This window comes from Blennius ocellaris (genome assembly GCF_963422515.1).
Source record: "Blennius ocellaris genome assembly, chromosome: 16".
Taxonomy (NCBI): Eukaryota; Metazoa; Chordata; class Actinopteri; order Blenniiformes; family Blenniidae; genus Blennius; species Blennius ocellaris.
The window spans coordinates 24,406,165-24,430,115 of NC_137665.1; the positions used below are offsets into that span (position 1 = coordinate 24,406,165).

Consider the following 23,951-nt stretch of genomic DNA (forward strand, 5'->3'; position numbering starts at 1 on the left):
GAACATGTGGGTTGATGGAGAACGTGTGTTGGTGGAGAACATGTGGGTTGATGGAGAACATGTGGGTTGATGGAGAACATGTGGGTTGATGGAGAACGTATGTTGGTGGAGAACGTGTGTTGGTGGAGAACATGTATGTTGGTGGAGAACATGTTGGTGGAGAACATATGGGTTGATGGAGAACATGTTGGTGGAGAACGTGTGTTGATGGAGAACATGTGTGTTGATGGAGAATATGTGTGTTGATGGAGAACATGTGTGTTGGTGGAGAACATGTATGTTGGTGGAGAACATGTTGATGGAGAACATGTATGTTGGTAGAGAACATGTGTGTTGGTAGAGAACATGTGTGTTGGTGGAGAACATGTGTTGGTGGAGAACATGTGTGTTGGTGGAGAACATGTGTTGATGGAGAACATGTGTGTTGGTGGAGAACATGTGATGATGGAGAACATGTGTGTTGGTGGAGAACATGTGTGTTGAGGAGAACATGTGTTGGTGGAGAACATGTGTGTTGGTGGAGAACGTGTGTTGGTGGAGAACATGTATGTTGGTGGAGAACATGTGTGTTGGTGGAGAATGTGTGTTGGTGGAGAACATGTGTGTTGGTGGAGAACATGTGTTGGTGGAGAACATGTGTTGGTGGAGAACGTGTGTTGGTGGAGAACATGTGTGTTGGTGGAGAACGTGTGTTGGTGGAGAACATGTATGTTGGTAGAGAACATGTGTGTTGGTGGAGAACGTGTGTTGGTGGAGAACGTGTGTGTTGGTGGAGAACATGTGTTAGTGGAGAACATGTTGGTGGAGAACGTGTGTTGGTGGAGAACATGTATGTTGGTGGAGAACATGTGTGTTGGTGGAGAACATGTGTGTTGGTGGAGAACATGTATGTTGGTGGAGAACATGTATGTTGGTGGAGAACATGTGTGTTGGTGGAGAACGTGTGTTGGTGGAGAACATGTATGTTGGTGGAGAACATGTGTGTTGGTGGAGAACATGTGTGTTGGTGGACAACATGTGTTGGTGGAGAACATGTGTTGGTGGAGAACGTGTGTTGGTGGAGAACATGTGTGTTGGTGGAGAACGTGTGTTGGTGGAGAACATGTATGTTGGTGGAGAACATGTGTGTTGGTGGAGAACGTGTGTTGGTGGAGAACGTGTGTGTTGGTGGAGAACATGTGTTAGTGGAGAACATGTTGGTGGAGAACGTGTGTTGGTGGAGAACATGTATGTTGGTGGAGAACATGTGTGTTGGTGGAGAACATGTGTGTTGGTGGAGAACATGTATGTTGGTGGAGAACATGTATGTTGGTGGAGAACATGTGTGTTGGTGGAGAACGTGTGTTGGTGGAGAACATGTATGTTGGTGGAGAACATGTGTGTTGGTGGAGAACATGTGTTGGTGGAGAACGTGTGTTGGTGGAGAACATGTGTGTTGGTGGAGAACATGTGTGTTGGTGGAGAGCATGTTGGTGGAGAACGTGTGTTGGTGGAGAACATGTGTTGGTGGAGAACATGTGTGTTGGTGGAGAACATGTTGATGGAGAACGTGTGTTGGTGGAGAACATGTGTGTTGGTGGAGAACATGTTGATGGAGAACATGTTGGTGGAGAACGTGTGTTGGTGGAGAACATGTGTGTTGGTGGAGAACATGTGCGCATCTAGAACACGTCACCTTGTCTTTGAGCTGCTGGCACAGCTGCAGGGAGATGGTGAAGAACACCAGCGTGCCGTTGAGCCAGGGCACCACACACTCCACCTTGTGGACGTGGCTCACCTGGAAGCGGTTGTTGTTCAGTTCACTGCAGGGGGCGAGACCAGGTGTGGATCAGGGTGTGAAGCGTACGGCCCGGCAGAGGGGGAACCTTACATTCACACTGTTTGTAGGAGGAGAACCACACTGACTACAGAACAAACATGAAGGACGTGTGGCGGCGACCAGCGTGAAAGAATTGATCAAACATGGACGGTTTCTCACCAATATTTGTCTGGACTTAACATTTATTTTTATTTCAGTACTCTAGTGACCCCTGACCTCTGACCTCTGACCTCTGAGTTTAAACATGGGATTCAGGACTTACAACATGGCTCCAGGGTTGTGCAGCACCGAGCTCCTGGCTGGTTTGAAGTTCTGCAAAGAACAGTCAGAAGAAGAGTTTGGTCACAGTTTAGTCCCCCCCCCCCCCCACCACCACCACCTCCTCCATGCTTTCTGATCTGACCTTGGTGGTGTTCGGGGGCATCGTGTGCAGCTGGTACACCGTCAGGCACAGTTTACTCAGGTTGATGTAGAAGTTGACCATGACGTCCCCGGCATGGGGGGGGAACATTTTGTGGAGGAGAAAGGATTTGACTGATTAACACGGCCCGATGAGGAACAATGGTACAGTTTAAAGTCCAGCTGTTTGAAGCCTCTGATATCGAAGCTTATCGAAGTCACTTTATTCAGTCCACCAGCTGATGGAGGTTCTGGGTCCTGGAGGTTCACCCTAGAGGTTCACCCTAGAGGTTCACACTAGAGGTTCACCATAGAGGTTCACACTAGAGGTTCACACTAGAGGTTCACCATAGAGGTTCACACTAGAGGTTCACACTAGAGGTTCACCCTAGAGGTTCACCCTAGAGGTTCACCCTAGAGGTTCACCCCAGAGGTTCACCCCAGAGGTTCACACTAGAGGTTCACACTAGAGGTTCACCATAGAGGTTCACCATAGAGGTTCACTCTAGAGGTTCACCCTAGAGGTTCACACTAGAGGTTCACACTAGAGGTTCACACTAGAGGTTCACCCTAGAGGTTCACACTAGAGGTTCACACTAGAGGTTCACCCTAGAGGTTCACCATAGAGGTTCACCATAGAGGTTCACCATAGAGGTTCACCCTAGAGGTTCACACTAGAGGTTCACACTAGAGGTTCACACTAGAGGTTCACACTAGAGGTTCACCCTAGAGGTTCACACTAGAGGTTCACCCTAGAGGTTCACACTAGAGGTTCACCATAGAGGTTCACACTAGAGGTTCACACTAGAGGTTCACCCTAGAGGTTCACACTAGAGGTTCACACTAGAGGTTCACCCTAGAGGTTCACCATAGAGGTTCACCCTAGAGGTTCACCCTAGAGGTTCACCATAGAGGTTCACCCTAGAGGTTCACCCTAGAGGTTCACCATAGAGGTTCACACTAGAGGTTCACACTAGAGGTTCACCCTAGAGGTTCACACTAGAGGGTCACACTAGAGGTGAACCTCTAGGGTGAACCTCTAGGGTGAACAGGAAATCCTTCCTCCCCACAGCAATAAGACTTTTTAACTCTTCTACCTCCGTCAGAGCCTCAATCATCACCACCTGGACTAAATTACATTGAGACTTATATTATATCATGTATTTCAGATGGCACATTGCATGTACATATACATATATTTATACATGTGCAAGTACACTATTACCATTGGTATTATTATTATAAGTATACTATTACTATTGTTATTATTAATTGTGCCTGCCTCTTTAAGAGGCGTCGCACAATATCCCCAAAGTTCAGCCATTTGTTTCAAGTCCTCACGGGGAGACGGAACCTCTTGAGGACACGAAAACCACACCGCACGTCCTTCAACTTCTCCCGACGCCCACGGTGAAGGAATTTTTCCCCCAAGTGTCACGGTTCTCCAACTATAAGCAGTTGTTCGGGACCTGCGTTTGTGCTTAAATCCCTTCTTCCCTCAGATAAGGTCTCATAGTCTCTGCCACCTGCAGCAGCCTGTCAATCAGGAGCCGGCTCCATGACATCACACAAGCTGCTCCAAATCTGCCTGGCAACACACACGGCTCCTCTGATTGGCTGGACCAGTAACATGATGGCTGACCACACAGTGCTCACACACACACAGTAGCTTAGGCACCATACTTTTCAATGCATTTTAATGCTGATGGCAATGACTCAGCATCAACACTTGTTAGCATGCCAATTAGCATGCTACAAAGTTTGTTCAATTGAGCTGAAATTTGGAGGGTGGCCTCATGGGGGTGCTGCGATCACGGCGCACTAGCTAGTTAGCCGCCGCGCTAAGCTAATTGGCCTACCATCTCAGAATGTCATAAAACTCCAGATTCCAGGTCAGCCACACCTGGGAGGTAACTTCTGCGCTTTTCAGGCAAATCGCAGGTGTTAGCATCTCATGCTAACAAGTTTGTTCAAATGAGCTCAAAATTGGAGGGTGGACTCGTGCTGGTGCTGCAATCGAGAATCACTAGCTAATGACATGGTTTCCACGTACTTAAATCGCTGGTGTTAGCATCGCATGCTAACAAGTTTGTTTAAATGAGCTGAAATTTGGAGGGTGGCCTCGTGGTGGCGCTGCGATCGAGAATTAGTAGCTGACCACATGGTTTCCACGCACTTAAATCGCTGTTTGCTGTTAGCATCGCATGCTAACAAGTTTGTTCAAATGACCTGAAATTTGGAGGGTGGCCTCGTGGTGGCGCTGCGATCGAGAATCACTAGCTAATGACATGGTTTCCACGTACTTAAATCGCAAGTGTTAGCATCGCATGCTAACAAGTTTGTTCAAATGAGCTGAAATTTGGAGGGTGGCCTCATGGTGGCACTGCGATCGAGAATTACTAGCTGACCACATGGTTTCCACGCACTTAAATCGGTGTTAGCTGTTAGCATCGCATGCTAAAAAGTTTGTTCAAATGAGCTGAAATTTAGAGTGTAGCCTTGTGCTGGCGCTGCGATCGAGAATCACTAGCTAATGACATGATTTCCACATGTTTTTCACACTACCGCGGCCTCGCTCGGCAGCAGGGGGCGGCAGGTGGCAGGCACAATAAAATTTCCGCGGGAATTTTCTAGTTATTATTATTACTGATATACATATATATTCTTATTGTTTGTTATTTTATTGCTACCATTATTAGTAGTACTATACACAAGTATTATACACTATTACACATTGTTATTATCTGTATTATTGTCAGAGTAATTTTATATATAGTTGCCATATTCGTGCTTAATTATATTCATATTCAAGTTCTATCTTATTTCTGTGTATTCTCTCTTAGCAGCGCCTCTCAGACGCTGCTCACTAATCACATGTTCTGAGCAGGTCAACCTGACCGAGGCTGATAAACAAGATGAGCCACGTCTTCCACACAGCTGCCATCTCGACGTCCCATGCGCGGGATGTCCTTTGATTGTATTCATAGTTGATAAACTGTTAAAACTCACAGAATGTTTTGTTACTATGATGTGTATCCTGTAAACCCTCCCCTTTGTTTAATGAAATAAAACCGCAGGAGAAATGGTCTGAAGCTCAGAGTGGGTAGGAGGTGTAATCTGAACACGCTCCTAGGCCATTCTCCTCGCGAGTAACCAAAGCTCATTCGTGTTGTCTTCTTCTTTCTTGCAGATTTAATAAATGTCTGTAGCCTAAACCTGACAATTATTGTTATTATTATTGTATAATGTCTACTTCTAATGGCTCTGCCACTGCACCTTACTATTTATCTTGCTTTTATCTCCTGCTTATTTCTAAGTGCTCATGTTCCGTTCTGTGTTTTACTTCATGTCTTATCCCCAGATATTTTTATTTTTTATTTTTTATTTTTATTTCTATTCTATTGTATTTTATAATATTCGTATGTACCAGATTGCTGCAACAAAACAATTTCCCTTCTGGGATGAATAAAGTAATAATCTATCTATCTATCCATCTATCCATCTATCTATCTATCATCTATCTATCCATCTATCATCTATGTATCTATCCATATATCTATCCATCTATCTATCTATCTATCTATCTATCCATCTATCCATCTATCTATCTATCATCTATGTATCTATCCATATATCTATCATCTATCTATTCATCTATCCATCTATCCATCTATCTATCTGTCTATCTATCTATCTGTCTATCATCTATCTATCTATCCATCTATCTATCATCTATGTATCATCCATCTATCCATCCATCCATCCATCCATCCATCCATCCATCCATCCATCCATCCATCCATCCATCCATCCATCCATCCATCCATCCATCTATCATCTATCTATCTATCTATCTATCTATCTATCTATCATCTATCTATCATCTATCTATCTATCTATCTATCTATCTATCTATCTATCTATCATCTATCTATCTATCTATCTATCATCTATCTATCTATCTATCTATCTATCTATCTATCTATCTATCTATCTATCTATCTATCTATCATCTATCTATCTAGGTGCACCGTCCTCGAGGTTCCTGCATGGTTCAGGTCTCTCCAGCTGACGGCTCTGGGATTCTCTTTACTCGCTTTTTGTTTTTGTTTTTTTTTCCAAACACGATGAGACGCCCACGTTAGATTGAGGCGTGCCGAAGCAGGAGACCTGTAAAACCTCCAGGACCAGGACCAGGACCAGGACCAGGACCAGGACCAGGACCAGGACCAGGACCAGGACTGGACGCCCCGCCCCCCCAACCTTCCCGCGTTACCATCAGTCCGCTGGTGGCGAGCTCGGGCAGCGTGAGGGAGGCCGGCGTGGTGAGGCGGTTTCGCGCTCGCGTCAGCTGCAGCATCACAGCGTCCATCAGCTGCAGAAGCAGAAGAGACAGAACTTTAGAGGACAGACACAGAAACCCGGCGGGGGGGACGGGGTCTCCTGCTTACACACACCTTGTTGACCTCAGCGCCCGTCTTGAAGTGGTCGCTGTCGTCATGGCTGCTGAGGAGCAGCAGAGCCTGGTTCACGTGGTTCCTGGCATCCTGGATCTGATCCAGAAACAACAGTCAGGGGGTGTTGGGCCGGGTCCCTGCAGTAGCCACGCTTCAAGGCCCTCAAATATTTGGTCTTTCAACTGAACATTAACCAACTTGTATATCACCAGGGAGGGAGGGAGGAGCTCTGGAACTGGAAATGGCCTTTGAGCAAAACGTGCATCAGGAACTACTGCCGGTTAAAGTTCTGCGAGGGTTTGCTCGAAGACACTCGGCTCTTTTCTAACATGACCCGAAACTAAACCAACACATTTATGTGATCTTCTCGGGGAATTCAAGAGAAACCTGACGGAGTGCTGTGAAAAGTGAAAAATGATGCGGCAATAAGCCTGTCAAGCCTTAAAAATCCACAGAATGGTAGCTGTCGTCATTGTATTATCCACAGGGATCATAGCGCGTGAAAAACGTAGTGGCTTCTAGTCCAGACATTACGGTATCTACCAACATTACCGTCTAAGAAGCACCATTATTTGCCGTTTTAGGTTAAAATTCAGCTTTAATCCAGCTGAGAGTGTTTTTACTTAATCCATATTTGTACGAAGTAAAGAATGGAGGAACTATACTGGGGGGGTGGGGGGGGGGGGGGGGCGTTCGGGGACGCATTAATTAATTCTGACCAAGGGTGGTTTTGAATGTCATTTTTGCCAATCTAGTGTTTTTAGATCAGCCTCTGTCAGTTTTCATATTTTTACTTAAATTTTTTTTTTTTTTAATCACATGGCGGCCGGATTAGATTGTCTGGCGGGCCGCTTCTGGCCCCCGGGCCGCATGTTTGACACCCCTGGTCTAGAGGATAGAAGTGGTTGATTATCAGTTGTGACAAGGTGTGTAACAATCAGTTTAATTTCAATTGAAGTTTTTAAGACTGTAAAAAAAGACGTCAGATAAAATGGCACTGGAGATGAGTAACCGTGGGTTACATGTCAAACAAAGCAGTTCCAGCTGTGACATCATGTCCCCGTGTCTCCCAGCCATGACTCCCAGAGACGTCCAGCGGGACCTGGAGGACCAGTTCAACCACGTGGTCTCCAGGCTGCAGTCCAAACACTTCTTCCAGTCCGACTGGGACGTGGCTTCCTGCGCCGTCTTCTTCATCTTTGTGGGTGAGCTGCAGCTTCACTGCAGGGAGGGACTCTTCCCCTTTGTTTTTCTTTCTTTCTTTGTTTTGTCCTTCAGCGTTCTGCTGCTCGTGGCAGAGACAAATTGCAATTGAAATATTTTCTCCGACTGCACGCAAAACACCGTCGCGTCTCCAGAAGACAAGTCTTCTGTCGTCTTCTAATTCTTTACGTTTTGATTCAACAGGACGACAAACAACTTTAAGGAAACAAATTGGTTCTTTTCTTTTTTTCTGTCCAGTCGTGTCAGCATTCATTTCTTTATATCAACACAATGATGAAGTTTAGTCACTTTTCTTCTGAAAGTCTTTAATCACGCACGTTATCCTAATTGTGGCGCTGAAATAAATATAATGAAACCATTACATTTTTTTTCCCATCAGTTGTGGGATCATAAGTAAAATAAGACGGTTCAGGTTGTTTATTTATTAATTTTTTTAATGACATAATTTCTCCCCCAGCTTTTGTACATGATCTTAATTAAAGCCACATTTAATCTCAAATGCACAATATAATCATGTAAATAAACAATATAAACTGATGACAAAATCACCAGCAGAGCTGCTCATGTAAATGTTTGCTTCAGGTGAGAGGATGCTTTTTCTCAGCATCTGGGTGTGATCACACATCTGTGTGTGTGTGTGTGTTTCTGTGTGTGTGTGTGTGTGTGTGTGTGTGTGTGTGTGTGTGTGTGTGTGTGTGTGTGTGTGTGTGTGTGTGTGATGCTACGACACTCGGATGTGTGTGAGGCGGCTCCTGGGCGGAGTCGCAAGGCCTTCCTGACAACGACTGCGGTGGTTACACACCCACACACACACACACACCCCACATGGAAAGAACCTATATAAACATATATGTTTTAATATAGGTTTTGATATAGGTTTGGCATATATGTGACATATATAAAATTGGCCGTTTTCCTATATGTTATGTACATATATGTACATATATGTGTGCGAAAAGAAAGCTTTTGTCAATCTCTAGTTGCAGACGTAACAATCTATACAGTTAACGGAGACCAACGGTTATACACGCACAGACGAACGGACAGAGTCGTTCATCGCAGCCGTAACAGAAAATATATATATATATATATATATATATATATATATATATATAAAATATGTACCTATCTGTGCATATAGGTCCATATATGTGCATAAAATATAGGAAAATGGCCAATTTTATATATGTCACATATATTCAAAACCTATATCAAAACCTATATTAAAACATATATGTTTATATAGGTTCTGTCCATGTGGGACTTTCCATATATGCAACATATATATGCAGCATTTATGTGCATATATGCAGCATATATATTGTCATATATGTGCATATATACAGCATATATATTGTCATATATGTGCATATATACAGCATATATATTGTCATATATGTGCATATATACAGCATATATATTGTCATATATGTGCATATATACAGAATATATATTGTCATATATGTGCATATATGCTGCATATAGGTTTCATATATGTGCATATATCCTCATATAGGTTCTTTCCATGTGGGACAGAGGTGGAGGCGTGCAGAGTGATAGCTGTGGTTTCTACGTCTCATTTGGTTTTCCAACTGTCTTCAAACCAGCGCCTGTCAGCCGCGGCCCTCGGTGTGTTTTGGGAGGATTTGAATAACTGCAATTCTCAAAAATGGTTTTTCACTTCACTTTTTGTTAGGGAACGAACGCACGCACACACACGCACACACACACACACGCGCGCACACAGTGAGATGTCCAGATTCTGTTGCATTATGGGTGTTTTTAACTCTCTGGCAGCACGGCTTTGAGGTTAGTTGATGTGAATTCCAAAAAAATTAAAAAATCTTCTGTGTGATTTGCGACGATAAAAGGGTAAAGGAGTCGGATTAAAAAAGTTACGCTTCTTCCTTTAAACCCCCCCCCCCCCCCTTTTCAACATGTAACACACATATTGTAAAAATTGGAGTGTGTGTGTCGAGTGATGACTGATTACTCATTTAGATGAGTGTATTTTGTTCCAATGTTTGTTTCTCTTTCTATTCTTGTACATGTTTGGAAATAAATAAATAAAGAGGTTTGATAGCAATGAGGCTGTTATCTTTCTCAGCAGCATCACGACCTCTCAGCTCGGGTCTCAGTGTTTTGTTTTGTCCGCTAAAAAAACTACATCTGTTTTGGTTTTGAAATTTGAATTAAAATAAGTCCATAACTACTAAACCCAACCCTGCTGCAGATCCTTGTACTCACAGTATTACAATGGATAACGGTGTCATATTTGAATGTTTTTTTTTCTTAAATAACGGCGTGTGACGACGCTGGTTATGTATAAAGAATTATTAGAAAACAAGGAAATCTTTTGTAAAAGCAGGTGTTCAGAAGCAGTGAGTAACCCTATATAGTCACATTTACGTGATTTTTGTAAGAAGGCAGGCCCTCCGTTTTATTCGGGGACCAATACAAATGAGCGCCAAAGACTACGGCCGTGATTCAGAAAAGTTGCTTTTTTCCCCCCCTGCTTAACAGAATCGTTGCTTTTCTACAAATTTCCACCTTGGGAGTGGTTTTCAAAAAGTTTCAAGCACCATACAACGCTAATATTTCTGTATTTTACCTGAAAATGCCTAAATCAAGGGATTTAATTAAGATACTTATGTTTAATAACAGAGAAATCTATTTTTACATAAACTATCAAAGAGGATCATTGCAGAAAAATGAGGCACTTGCTTGATTAAAGGTTAAAAAAAACAGAAACGTTTGTGCAACGTACTTTTATAGAAAACTACTGTGATTACTTGCCTCCTCAACAGCAGGTTTTTTTTATGTGAAACTTCAAAGGAATAAACACAAAAGCTGAACAAAGGGTAACATTTTTAAAAGGTATGCAACTTTAATTCCATTAAAATGAGAAAAGTGTGAGTTCCACCTGCGACAATGAAGTGAAAAGAGCCACGTGAACGTGTAGCAGACGTGTGATATTTATCGTCTCGCGTTTCCCCGCCGTTGCACATCGACACACATGCGACCCAGATGCAGCGTATTGGAGAATCTGTCTCCTCTCACGCCGTTTCATTGTCTCTTTCAATCGGGTCACACGTTGGACGTCATCGCAGCCTCTTCCTCCCTTGTTTCTCCTCCTGGAAAACACAGAGGGAAGTTTTCCCCGGGCGGAGATCCCGGATCTCGTATCACCGACACGTATGGACGCTGGTAACCCTCGTCCTTCAGGTCGCAGTGAAGTCACACAACTCTAAATGGGATTTTGTACCTGATAAGTCAATTTGTACTTCATATTAAATATTAGTACTTGGTATAATGGGAATGAACATTTTGCAAGTGATCGTTGATTCATGCATGTTTGTGTTGTTGGCTGCTTTACGCCTGCCGGGCCACGAGTCATTGTACCTTGTACTGATGAGAAGAGATTTTAACGGCGCCGCTCTGAGACGTCTTCAAGGTCTCTGGAGGAATATCTTATCTTATAGCGTTCCTACCTTCTCAGCTCACATAGAAGCATACTTACACACACACACACACACACATACACTAGTGTTAGCCTTGCTTTGTTGTATCATGGAATAAGAATGTAACCGCCCACTTCAACGTTGGGAATAAAAGCGGGCAGCAGAGGGAAGAACGGCGCAGATTGATGAACGAGCTGTGACTTCACTCTCTGCCCTTGTGCAAGAATCTTGATTGTTTGGACTATTATTGCTCTCGATACTGGGGTTGTCTCTTTTCTCTCATTCTGGCAGGTTTTTCACCTCACAGTACCCAAACACCATCACACAATGGAGACGAGAGACGCTTCCTGTGAACAATGAGAGGGTCACACTGTGGTTAGCGGCTGAAGACTGAGCGAACAGCGCCACCCTGTGGCTCTGCTCTGTAATTGGCCCCAAGTGATTCCAAACCTGGTCAGCCCAGCAGATGATACAAGGTCTCTCCAGAGCTGCTCTGCGTTCTCCACAGCAACTCGTCCGTAGCGGCGTGGAGCCACCGGGGGCGGAGTTTACCTCGTGGTCGTCTCCAACCTGCGGCCCTTGGGTCAAACTGGAGAATGGCGCTGGAGGACGTGGCCGAGCCAGCTGCCATGTGCGGCTCTCAACACTTGGTTGGAAACCCGCTGGGGCCACCTGATGCTCTCGTACATACGTGTACAGATACAAGTGTGGCAGTGAAATGCAGCGACTGTCCACTGGTACCAAAGCTAAGTCAATAGCTTCAAGCATTGAGACTCCTTGTGACACTACTGGGTTGGGATTTAAAAGACAACATACAGTACATCGACTTAAAATAACTTTACATTCTCTTCCTACTAAGTTGAAAACAGCACCTGCTAAATGAAAGTTTTTGGTGTTGCTTCATATTCAAACCTATGATATTTATTTTACACTCATTACCATATGATGCAAAACATTTTTTTTTTGTCCTGGAATATTATTTTTTTTTGATAGCTAGATTTTCAAATAATTGATGACACGTGTATCTGACGTGTGTTGAGGGTCTGTTGTCCTGCCCAGTGTCCTGCCAAAACCGTAAACAAGCTTTTTCTTTGAACCCACTGTATGTGGGACTGTGTGTTCTCATTCCTCCCTGGTGAACAATTGGAAGCAGCAAGACAGACAGAAAAGAAACAGACCCTTCACATCCTGGGCCTCACACTAGGATAGAGCTCTTTATACCAGTTGGAGTGAATTTGTGGACGGACAACCCTCTTTCACAATAAAATGGCTGCAGGCCCAATGGTCAGTCCTGAGTGTGGTTGTGTCGGTGGAGGGGCTCCATCATTATTAGACTGTTCACTGATGCTTTCATATGGCGAAACCACAACTTTTAACCTTTGTTGCCTTTGACTTTGGCTACCTCTGACAACCCTGTGGACACTGGAGACACAGGGACGTCAACAATTGTCCCAATGTTTTCCTCACAGCAGCACTTTATCTTGAAAATAAGCCAGGAACTAAAATAGTGGGATCCACTGGGGAGTGCAGCTCATGCTGACTCCACTTGACACACAAACTACAATAATACCAAATACAAAAAAGTGAGTTTTTTTTTTTTTTTTTTTAATAATAATAAACAAAACCCTTGAGGTTTGGGTCGGGGAAGAGATGGTTTCCTGCAGGGGAACAAAAAGCGAGAGATGATCAATGACTTGAACACTAACAAGACCAGCTTTTATCAATGAGTGTGTCTGAATTCATTCAGCAGCCACTCTCAGAAGTGTCTATTGTTGTAAATATTCTGCATGATATGGCAACAGATTCTCACCTCCTCATCCTGCGACGCGTCTCCAGTTGGTGTGGAGCCTCCCACTGCCTGATGGGAATCTGTTGTCCCGCCGCCTCTCTGACTGATGGGCCAGCCGGCGTTGATTGTTGAGCCTTCTTTGTTCGGCCTGCTCAGCAAGGAGACGGTCCTCAGCTTCACGAAGCTGCTCCACCCGACGTTGTTTCTCCTCCTGGTCATCCAGACGACGATCAATGTTCAGCCGTCGCTGTCTGGCCTGCTCCGCGAGTCGCCGTCGCTTCTGTACTTGTTCGTCCAGCCAACGTTCATTATCGGACAACTTGTGTTCTTTGTCTCGACGACGCTGCTCCACCTGGTGGCGCTGCTCCGCCTCGTCAGCCACCCGAAGTTTGTGGTTCAGCCCCTGCTGTTCGTCCTGCTCAGCCGATCGGTGCTGCTCAGCTTGGTTATGCTGATCAGTCTGGCAGTTGTTGGCGCGATCACAGATCTCATGCTCCTCGGCCTTCTTGTCTTTGGCCACTTGAAGCTGCTCGGCCCCCTGGTCCTTCACGGAGTATGACTGGAACGTCTCCTGCTATTTGAGGTAGAAAATGAGAGGAAAGACACCGTTAATGTCCACAGAAGGACACAGAGAGGAAGAAGTCACAGCGATCACCTTCAAAATCAAGGGAAGGCCTGGTTTGGGCTTTTTTTTACTTCATTTTAAATTATAAAGTTCTAATTAGCACAGCATGTTTTATGATACCCCATCATTTATTTAAGGATGTATGAAATGTTCATTTAAGCATTTATAATACTGGTCTACATTCTGTCTTGAGCCAACATACTTGTCATAAGTTGTAATTCCTGGTCATTATTCAAATTCTAAACAGAACTTACCAGTGGAGCGGGAGACTGTGCTTCCTCCGTGACCTTCTGCTGAGCGGAATGCGAGGACAATTGCTCAGCAGACTCGGGGATGCAGCATTCAGCAGACTGAAAGTAAGAGAAAGTCATGGTTACCAACATTGTCATGGGTTGTTGACTGTCTATTCTATACTATTGAAATTCTAAACAGCACTCACCTGAGGAACATGAGACTCTGCTTCATTTGTGACTCTCTCCTCACCAGAATCTGCGCACGAGCCCTCAGCAGACTGGGGGACCCAGACTTCAGACTGGGAGCCCCAGTACTCAGACTGGGACACCCAGACTTCGGACTGGGGGACCCACCACTCACACTGGGGGACCCAGCATTCAACACACTGAAAGTAAAAGAAAGTCATGGTTGTCCAGGGTTGTCATGTGTTGTTGACTGTCTATTCTATACTACTAAACATCTAAACAGCACTTACCTGCGGGACACGAGACTGAGCCTCCTCTGAGATCCACTGCAGAGCAGAATCTGGGCACAAGCCCTCAGCAGACTGGGGGACCCAGACTTCAGACTGGGGGACCCAGTACTCAGACTGGGACTCCCAGACTTCGGACTGGGGGACCCACCACTCACACTGGGGTAGCCAGTATTCAGCACACTGAAAGTAAGAGAAAGTCATGGTTTCCAGGGTTGTCATGGGTTGATGACTGTCTATTCTCTACTATTAAAAGTCTAAACAGCACTTACCTGTGGAGCATCAGAAGGAGCTTCAACCGCCTCCCACTGCTGAGCAGACTGAGGAACCCAGAATTCAAACTGGGGGTCCCAGAATTCAGACTGGGGCACCCAGTACTCAGACTGGGGCACCCAGAATTCAGACTGGGGAACCCAGAATTCAGACTGGGGCATCCAGCTCTCAGAGTCAGGGACCCAGAATTGAAACTGGGGGACCCAGAATTCACACTGGGGGACCCAGAATTCAGACTGGGGCACCCAGCAATCAGGCTGGGGGCCCCAGAATTCAGACTGGGGGACCCAGAGTTCAGACTGGGGGGCCCAGAATTCAGCCTGGGGGAACCAGCATTCAGCGGACTGAAAGTCAGTGAATGACATGATTTCCAGCGATGTCGTGGGTATGGAAAGTCTCGGAAGAACGCAGGTGAAGGAAGAACGCAGGTGAAGGTAGAAGGGAGTCGATCGCGCCAGAGGGTTGAACGGACAAAGGTTGAAGGGACAAGCACCATTTATATGCAAGTTACAATCAAAGCCAAAGTTTGTCCTTTGATCTAGCATCTTGCCTTTGTTCTGACATATGCAAATTAGGTTCTCATTAGCATATGTAAATTAAACCACGCCCCCAACAACAATGGAACTTCCCAACTTCTTTTCAGGTTTACACCAAGCATGTGTAAATTAATCGATATGAATTGATATCAAGACACAAAAGTGCGAAATATGAGTGTATCGATCCCTTCACTGTGCATTGGTACAATATACTGTGAAATCGATTTTTTTACGTTGTACTTTTTCCAAAAATACGTGTAAAATTGTTTTGTACGTTGTATTTTTTTCCACGTTGTATTTAATGATATCCTGTGTTTCCGGGGTGCCTTGAATGCACCATCAGCCGGCACGCACTTTTCTCCGTCAAGCTCGTGCCGCAGCACGGAGGTCCACGAGAACAGCATAAAGCATAAATATGAGATCTTTGACGCACCGAAACACTTAAAATCAGGCGTTTAGGAGGACTTTGGCTTTTACAAGAAAGATGGTAAACTTGACGAGACGCAGGCGGTTTGTAAAGACGTCATGCTGCTAAACCTACACTGGCAACAAGTGTTTCTCTGTAGTACTGTTTAAGCACAGCAGGTACTATTGACATTATCACTACATTATTGTGACAGCAGAGGCAGTCTGCTTCTTCCTGAACATGTGGACTAACTCATCTTCCTGAAAAATAAAAACACACATGAAATAAACCACCAAGTTATGTATTAGCAGTGAGTGGCATTTACAGAGATATCTGTTTTCAAGTGTTATTTACATTGAACATGACTCAGTGATTCAGATTGTGAAAGACCTACCATGATTATGAAAGGCTATTATTATTTGTCTTATATCTATTTGAAATCTTAGTTTAGTATCTGTCTGGCAGACAGGAATGTGGACATTGCACTATTGAAAGTGTCACATTAAGCTTCTCATTGATTCTGAACGCTGTTCAGAAAGTTTCAACTTTCACCAATTTCATCCATTAATACTCTACAAATGTAAATTCATTAATAATAAACAAGTCATTCAAAATGCTTTTCACTACTTCTTCATCCTATCATCAGACATTCAGACCAACGAGTAACTCCATCATCTCTTCGTCGTACAGCCAAACATCACCTCTTCATCGAATTTCTGGAAGGACAAATCAATTCAAATACTTTCTTCTTTGGCTCTTTTTAAAGCTAAATAAACGATCTGGTGTCCAAACAGCAACCCACTGATTCTGAGTTGATGTGTTTTGATCACTTTTATTTCATTCTTTTAGGTTTTTGTTTTGAATATATTTTCATGACAGTAATGTTTATTGATGTGGAGGATATCATATCAACTTGCTGGACTTCGTTCCTCTCCTTTGTTTTGGTTTTAGCTCTACTAATTATTAATATGTTCTTTTTTTGGATGAATAAAAGATTAAGAGTTTTTAGTGAAACTTGTGTTTCACAACGAGGATGCGGGCAGACTGTGTCCATGCATTTTGTATATTCTAGAACTATACTTGTCTACTTGTATGAAGGCTGCTGTACATGATAGACATGATAGATGCTCAGAATCACGTAGCAAACACAAAGTTTGTTTTGCTATAAAAGTGACGTTTATTTTCATTTGCCCAAAGAAGTAAGAAATATTGATGCTAAGGATTCTAATCTCAACAGAAATGAAGAAGACAGGACATGACAGCCGGGAAGCAGCGGCCTCTGCAGCTTCACGTCTTCACTGCCGTGTCTCTGGATTTGTAGATGACTCCTCGGCTCTTCAGCTCTCTCACCACACCTTCGGGGGGGGCGATCAAACACACAACAGGTCAGTAAACACAACAAAAAGAGACACTTAATATTCACTGCTATGCTATATTTAGGGACCTGGAGGGAGTCTGCCGGACACAGATACTGCGTATACGCCGGGTTGGAAGTTTGCTGTGTGACGAAGCAGAGAAACAATCAAGGATGTGAATGATCACAGTGATGTGTACTTTAATTGAAGAGTTTAACATGATACAGTTGGAAAAAATGGTGCTGCAGTCCCTGAAATAAAGTGAGTTTAACACCCTTGATGTAAAGTAGAAATCACACTATATTTAGAAACAGGCAGTAGTTGGGGCACCTGAACATTCAGAGGAAAGGCAAATGTATTTCTATAGCGTAAAGGTGTTAAAATGGACAAAATGTATTGTTTAGTGAAAAGTCTGAGCAACCTCTTCTGGTGTGGATGTTTCCACAAATACATCTGAGATGCATTTTGAGGCAGTTTGCGCCACTTTGGAGGAAACAAATGAAGAAAAAACCCTCCTGTGTTTCACTCTGGATTTTAAAACTGGGAGAAGATGTTGGTCAGCTGACCTGAGAAAACCAGACTGTCCTTGAGGTGGAACCAAATCAGACCAAACAAGAGAACATTTCAGATTATAGAGCCTCTTTCTCCCTACTAACATCCAGATTATAGAGCATCTTCCTCTTACATGAGATTATAGAGCATCTTCCTCCTCTAACATGAGATTATAGAGCATCTTCCTCCTACTAACATCCAGATTATAGAGCATCTTCCTCCTCTAACATGAGATTATAGAGCATCTTCCTCCTCTAACATGAGATCATAGAGCATCTTCCTCTTACATGAGATTATAGAGCATCTTCCTCTTACATGAGATTATAGAGCATCTTCCTCCTCCTAACATCCAGTTTATAGAGCATCTTCCTCCTCTAACATCCAGTTTATAGAGCATCTTCCTCCTCTAACATCCAGATTATAGAGCATCTTCCTCCTCTAACATGAGATCATAGAGCATCTTCCTCCTCTAACATGAGATCATAGAGCATCTTCCTCCTACTAACATCCACTTTATAGAGCATCTTCCTCCTACTAACATGAGATTATAGAGCATCTTCCTCCTCTAACATCAAATCATAGAGCATCTTCCTCCTACTAACATCCAGGTTATAGAGCATCTTCCTCCTCCTAACATCCAGATTATAGAGCATCTTCCTCCTCTAACATGAGATTATAGAGCATCTTCCTCCTACTAACATCCAGCTTATAGAGCATCTCCCTCCTCTAACATCAAATCATAGAGCATCTTCCTCCTACTAACATCCACTTTATAGAGCATCTTCCTCCTACTAACATGAGATTATAGAGCATCTTCCTCCTCTAACATCAAATCATAGAGGATCTTCCTCCTACTAACATCCAGCTTATAGAGCATCTTCCTCCTCCTAACATCCAGATTATAGAGCATCTTCCTCTTACATGAGATTATAGAGCATCTTCCTCCTCTAACATGAGATTATAGAGCATCTTCCTCCTCTAACATCAGATTATAGAGCATCTTCCTCATCTAACATCAGATTATAGAGCATCTTCCTCCTCTAACATCCAGATTATAGAGCATCTTCCTCCTCCTAACATCCAGATTATAGAGCATCTTCCTCTTACATGAGATTATAGAGCATCTTCCTCCTCTAACATGAGATTATAGAGCATCTTCCTCCTCTAACATGAGATTATAGAGCATCTTCCTCATCTAACATCAGATTATAGAGCATCTCCCTCCTCTAACATGAGATCATAGAGCATCTTCCTCCTACTAACATCCAGTTTATAGAGCATCTTCCTCCTACTAACATCCAGCTTATAGAGCATCTCCCTCCTCTAACATGAGATCATAGAGCATCTTCCTCCTACTAACATCCAGTTTATAGAGCATCTTCCTCTTACTAACATCCAGCTTATAGAGCATCTTCCTCCTACTAACATTCAGATCATAGAGCATCTTCCTCCTCTAACATTCAGATCATAGAGCATCTTCCTCCTCTAACATTAGATTATAGAGCATCTTCCTCCTACTAACATCCACTTTATAGAGCATCTTCCTCCTCCTAACATCAGTTTATAGAGCATCTTCCTCCTCCTAACATCAGTTTATAGAGCATCTTCCTCCTCCTAACATCAGTTTATAGAGCATCTTCCTCCTCCTAACATCCATCTTATAGAGCATCTTCCTCCTCTAACATGAGATCATAGAGCATCTTCCTCTTACTAACATCCAGTTTATAGAGCATCTTCCTCCTCTAACATCCATCTTATAGAGCATCTTCCTCCTCCTAACATCCATCTTATAGAGCATCTTCCTCCTCTAACATCCAGTTTATAGAGCATCTTCCTCCTCTAACATGAGATCATAGAGCATCTTCCTCCTACTAACATCCAGTTTATAGAGCATCTTCCTCCTCTAACATCCAGTTTATAGAGCATCTTCCTCCTCCTAACATCCAGCTTATAGAGCATCTTCCTCCTCCTAACATCCATCTTATAGAGCATCTTCCTCCTCCTAACATCCATCTTATAGAGCATCTTCCTCCTCCTAACATCCAGCTTATAGAGCATCTTCCTCCTCTAACATCCAGTTTATAGAGCATCTTCCTCCTCTAACATGAGATCATAGAGCATCTTCCTCCTACTAACATCCAGTTTATAGAGCATCTTCCTCCTCTAACATCAACTTTATAGAGCATCTTCCTCCTCTAACATGAGATTATAGAGCATCTTCCTCCTACTAACATCCACTTTATAGAGCATCTTCCTCCTCCTAACATCAGTTTATAGAGCATCTTCCTCCTCTAACATCCAGTTTATAGAGCATCTTCCTCCTCTAACATCCAGATTATAGAGCATCTTCCTCCTCCTAACATCCAGTTTATAGAGCATCTTCCTCCTCCTAACATCCAGATTATAGAGCATCTTCCTCCTCCTAACATCCAGTTTATAGAGCATCTTCCTCCTACTAGCATTCAGATTATAGAGCATCTTCCTCCTCCTAACATCAGTTTATAGAGCATCTTCCTCCTCCTAACATCAGTTTATAGAGCATCTTCCTCCTCCTAACATCCATCTTATAGAGCATCTTCCTCCTCTAACATGAGATCATAGAGCATCTTCCTCTTACTAACATCCAGTTTATAGAGCATCTTCCTCCTCTAACATCCATCTTATAGAGCATCTTCCTCCTCCTAACATCCATCTTATAGAGCATCTTCCTCCTCTAACATCCAGTTTATAGAGCATCTTCCTCCTCTAACATGAGATCATAGAGCATCTTCCTCCTACTAACATCCAGTTTATAGAGCATCTTCCTCCTCTAACATCCAGTTTATAGAGCATCTTCCTCCTCCTAACATCCAGCTTATAGAGCATCTTCCTCCTCCTAACATCCATCTTATAGAGCATCTTCCTCCTCCTAACATCCATCTTATAGAGCATCTTCCTCCTCCTAACATCCAGCTTATAGAGCATCTTCCTCCTCTAACATCCAGTTTATAGAGCATCTTCCTCCTCTAACATGAGATCATAGAGCATCTTCCTCCTACTAACATCCAGTTTATAGAGCATCTTCCTCCTCTAACATCAACTTTATAGAGCATCTTCCTCCTCTAACATGAGATTATAGAGCATCTTCCTCCTACTAACATCCACTTTATAGAGCATCTTCCTCCTCCTAACATCAGTTTATAGAGCATCTTCCTCCTCTAACATCCAGTTTATAGAGCATCTTCCTCCTCTAACATCCAGCTTATAGAGCATCTTCCTCCTCCTAACATCCAGATTATAGAGCATCTTCCTCCTCCTAACATCCAGTTTATAGAGCATCTTCCTCCTCCTAACATCCAGATTATAGAGCATCTTCCTCCTCCTAACATCCAGTTTATAGAGCATCTTCCTCCTACTAGCATTCAGATTATAGAGCATCTTCCTCCTACTAACATCCAGTTTATAGAGCATCTTCCTCCTCCTAACATCCACTTTATAGAGCATCTTCCTCCTTCTAACATCAGTTTATAGAGCATCTTCCTCCTCCTAACATCCACTTTATAGAGCATCTTCCTCCTTCTAACATCAGTTTATAGAGCATCTTCCTCCTCCTAACATCCATCTTATAGAGCATCTTCCTCCTCCTAACATCCATCTTATAGAGCATCTTCCTCTTATAGAGCATCTAACAGAGTCTGGGGAGATCCGGAGGGCAGCAGCCGAGTTCTACACCGAGCTCTATGAGAGCCAGTACCAGGAGGACCAGGCCCTGTTTGACACCCTCTGTGGTGGACTCCAGAGGACTTGTGCTGAGGAGACCCCTGACCTCGGAGACCCCCTGACACAGGAAGAACTGCTTGCTGCTCTGCAGAGCATGCAGGGGGGCAAATCTCCGGGGATGGATGGGCTCCCAGTGGAGTTTTACAGGGCTTTCTGGAAGGAGCTCGGGGGGGGGGGGTACCTCCTGGAGGTCCTGACGGAGAGCCTCAGGGACGAGACGCTGCCCCCGAGCTGCAGGAGGGCGGTGATCACGCTGCTGCCCAAGAAAGGAGACCTGAGAGACATGAAGAACTGGAGGCCGTCTCCCTCCTGTGTACCGATTCTAAGATCCTCTCCAAGGCCCTGGCCAACAGGCTCAGAGGGGTGCTGGACGACGTCCTCCATCTAGACCAGACCTACTGTGTGCCCGGCAGGTCCATCAGAGACAATGTGTCTCTAATTCCTGATGTTTTGGACGTCTCTAGTTTTTTGGGAGCAGATGTTGGTCTCATTTCGTTGGACCAAGAAAAAGCTTTTGACCGGGTTGAGCACCTCTATCTGTGGAACGTTCTGGCCCAGTTTGGTCTCAACCCAGGTCTGATAGCAATGATCAAAGTGTTGTACCAGGACATTGAGAGTGTACTGAAGATCAACGGGGGGCTGAGTGCTCCTTTTAAGGTCAGGAGGGGGGTCCGGCAGGGCTGTGCTCTCTCAGGTATGCTCTACGCCCTGTCTATTGAACCTCTGCTCCACAACATCCGGTCCACTGTCAGCGGCTTCAGTCCTCCAGGTTTTAAAAAGGTTTTATCTGCGTATGCTGATGACATCATTGTTTTAATATCCACTCAAGAAGACGTTGACCTTTTAGATAAGTGTGTGTGTTCTCTTAATTTACTGACGGGGGCAAAGGTCAACTGGGGAAAGAGCGAAGCCCTGGCAGTGGGGGGGTGGACCGGAGGTCTGCCAATATTACCAGCCGGATTATTGTGGAGGAGAGGAGGGATTAGATATTTGGGGGTGTACCTGGGAGAGGACGCTTTTATGGAGAAGAACTGGGAGGGGTAATTGGACAAGGTGCGGGGCAAACTAAACAAGTGGAGGTGGGTGCTGCCCAACATGTCTTTCAGGGGGAGAGCCTTGGTGATCAATAACCTGGTGGCCTCCACTTTGTGGCACCGGGTGGCCTGCATGGCGGCCCCCCCCTGGACTGATAAAGGAGACACAAAGGGTTTTATTAGACTTTTTTTGGGACAAACTGCACTGGGTCCCCCAATCTGTTCTCTTCCTCCCTAAAGAGGAGGGGGGTCACGGCCTGGTGCACATCGAGAGCCGAGTGGCAGCATTCCGGCTGCAACACATCCAACAATATTTATTGACTGCGAGTAGTTTTTTAGTTTGGAAGGATGTGATGAGCACGGTTTTACAGAGAGTCAACGCTCTTAATCTTGATGCCACTTTGTTTTTAATGGATTTTAATTTTTTAAACCTTCGCAATATGTCATTGTTTTATAAAAGTGTTTTTAGAGTCTGGAACTATTTTCGATGCACTGTGTTGCCCCCTGCTGTGTCTCTACACTGGCTGCTGTCAGAGCCTCTGGTGGGGGGGTCCAGGCTGGACATCCAGGACCAGTCCACACCAGGCCTCACCAGCGCACTGTACACCAGGGGGGGGGTCACCCTCAAGACCCTGATCCACAAAGTCGGGTGGAGGCTGGTGGATGGAGGTGCTGCTGCTCAACTTCTTGGCCTGCAGTCGTGTCGCCATGCGGGCCAGCTTCTGAGGAAGTGGGCAGAGCGGCTCTCTGAGCAGGAGACAAGCCTCCTGAAGATGTACGTGGTGGGGGAGGAGGTGCCGGATCCGGAGGACCCCTTCCCGGATCTGAAGATCTACCCCAACCTCAGGAACTGCTCTGGACCACTACTAAAGGGGGGTGACCACCAACCCATTGATTTTTACTCCCAAACTGGGAAAACTTTGTACAACTGTTGTGTTAAAGTGATGAACTGCAGAGACCTGGACGGGAGGATGGACTGTGTGTGGAGGGGGGAATGGACCCTGGGCTCTGGTTGTGGACCTTCATGGAGGGTCCTCTATAAACTCCCCTCCAAAAAGAGAACTGGTGATCTGCAGTGGAAGATCCTCCATGGTGCGTGGCTGTCAACAGCCTGGTGAACAAAATGAATCCCACTGTGTCCGCGGCCTGTCCTTTCTGCGGCGAGGAAGAGACTCTTGTTCACTGTTTTTTGAAATGTCACAAACTCACAGCTTTGTTCACTGTTTTACAAATGTTATTCTCTGTTTTTGATGAAACCTGGTCTGATGGGGTTTTTATCTTTGGGGCGGGGTACAGGAAGAGGGAGGCCCAGAAGTACCTCCTGCTGAATTTTATACTGGGTGAAGCAAAGCTGGCACTGTATCTGAGCAGGAAGCACCAGGCTCAGCAGGGGGTGGACCAGGATCTGCTCAGTGTGTTCTTATCTTTGGTCAGGGCCCGGGTCTGGGTTGATTTTAATCTTTTTAAAGAAATGAAGGACCTGCTCAGTTTTAACGAGAGGTGGTGTTATAAGAACACCATCTGCTCTGCGGTGGAGGAACGACTGGAGTTCAGCT

General features: G+C 44.5%; 1 protein-coding gene across 1 annotated transcript in view; it reads right to left on the minus strand.

Annotated features, from left to right (window-relative positions):
• Positions 1-7,169, minus strand: part of LOC308141087 (protein rogdi homolog) — a gene marked incomplete at both ends in the record, with an annotated part of 78,938 nt that extends 71,769 nt beyond the window's left edge. Inside the window, 6 exons of the mRNA XM_080511090.1 lie at positions 1,676-1,802; positions 2,082-2,131; positions 2,223-2,333; positions 6,495-6,593; positions 6,676-6,771; positions 7,161-7,169. Coding sequence (XP_080367216.1) covers positions 1,676-1,802; positions 2,082-2,131; positions 2,223-2,333; positions 6,495-6,593; positions 6,676-6,771; positions 7,161-7,169 — 492 coding nt within the window. The remainder of the gene's footprint in view (positions 1-1,675; positions 1,803-2,081; positions 2,132-2,222; positions 2,334-6,494; positions 6,594-6,675; positions 6,772-7,160) is intronic.
• Positions 7,170-23,951: the final 16,782 nt, after the last annotated feature.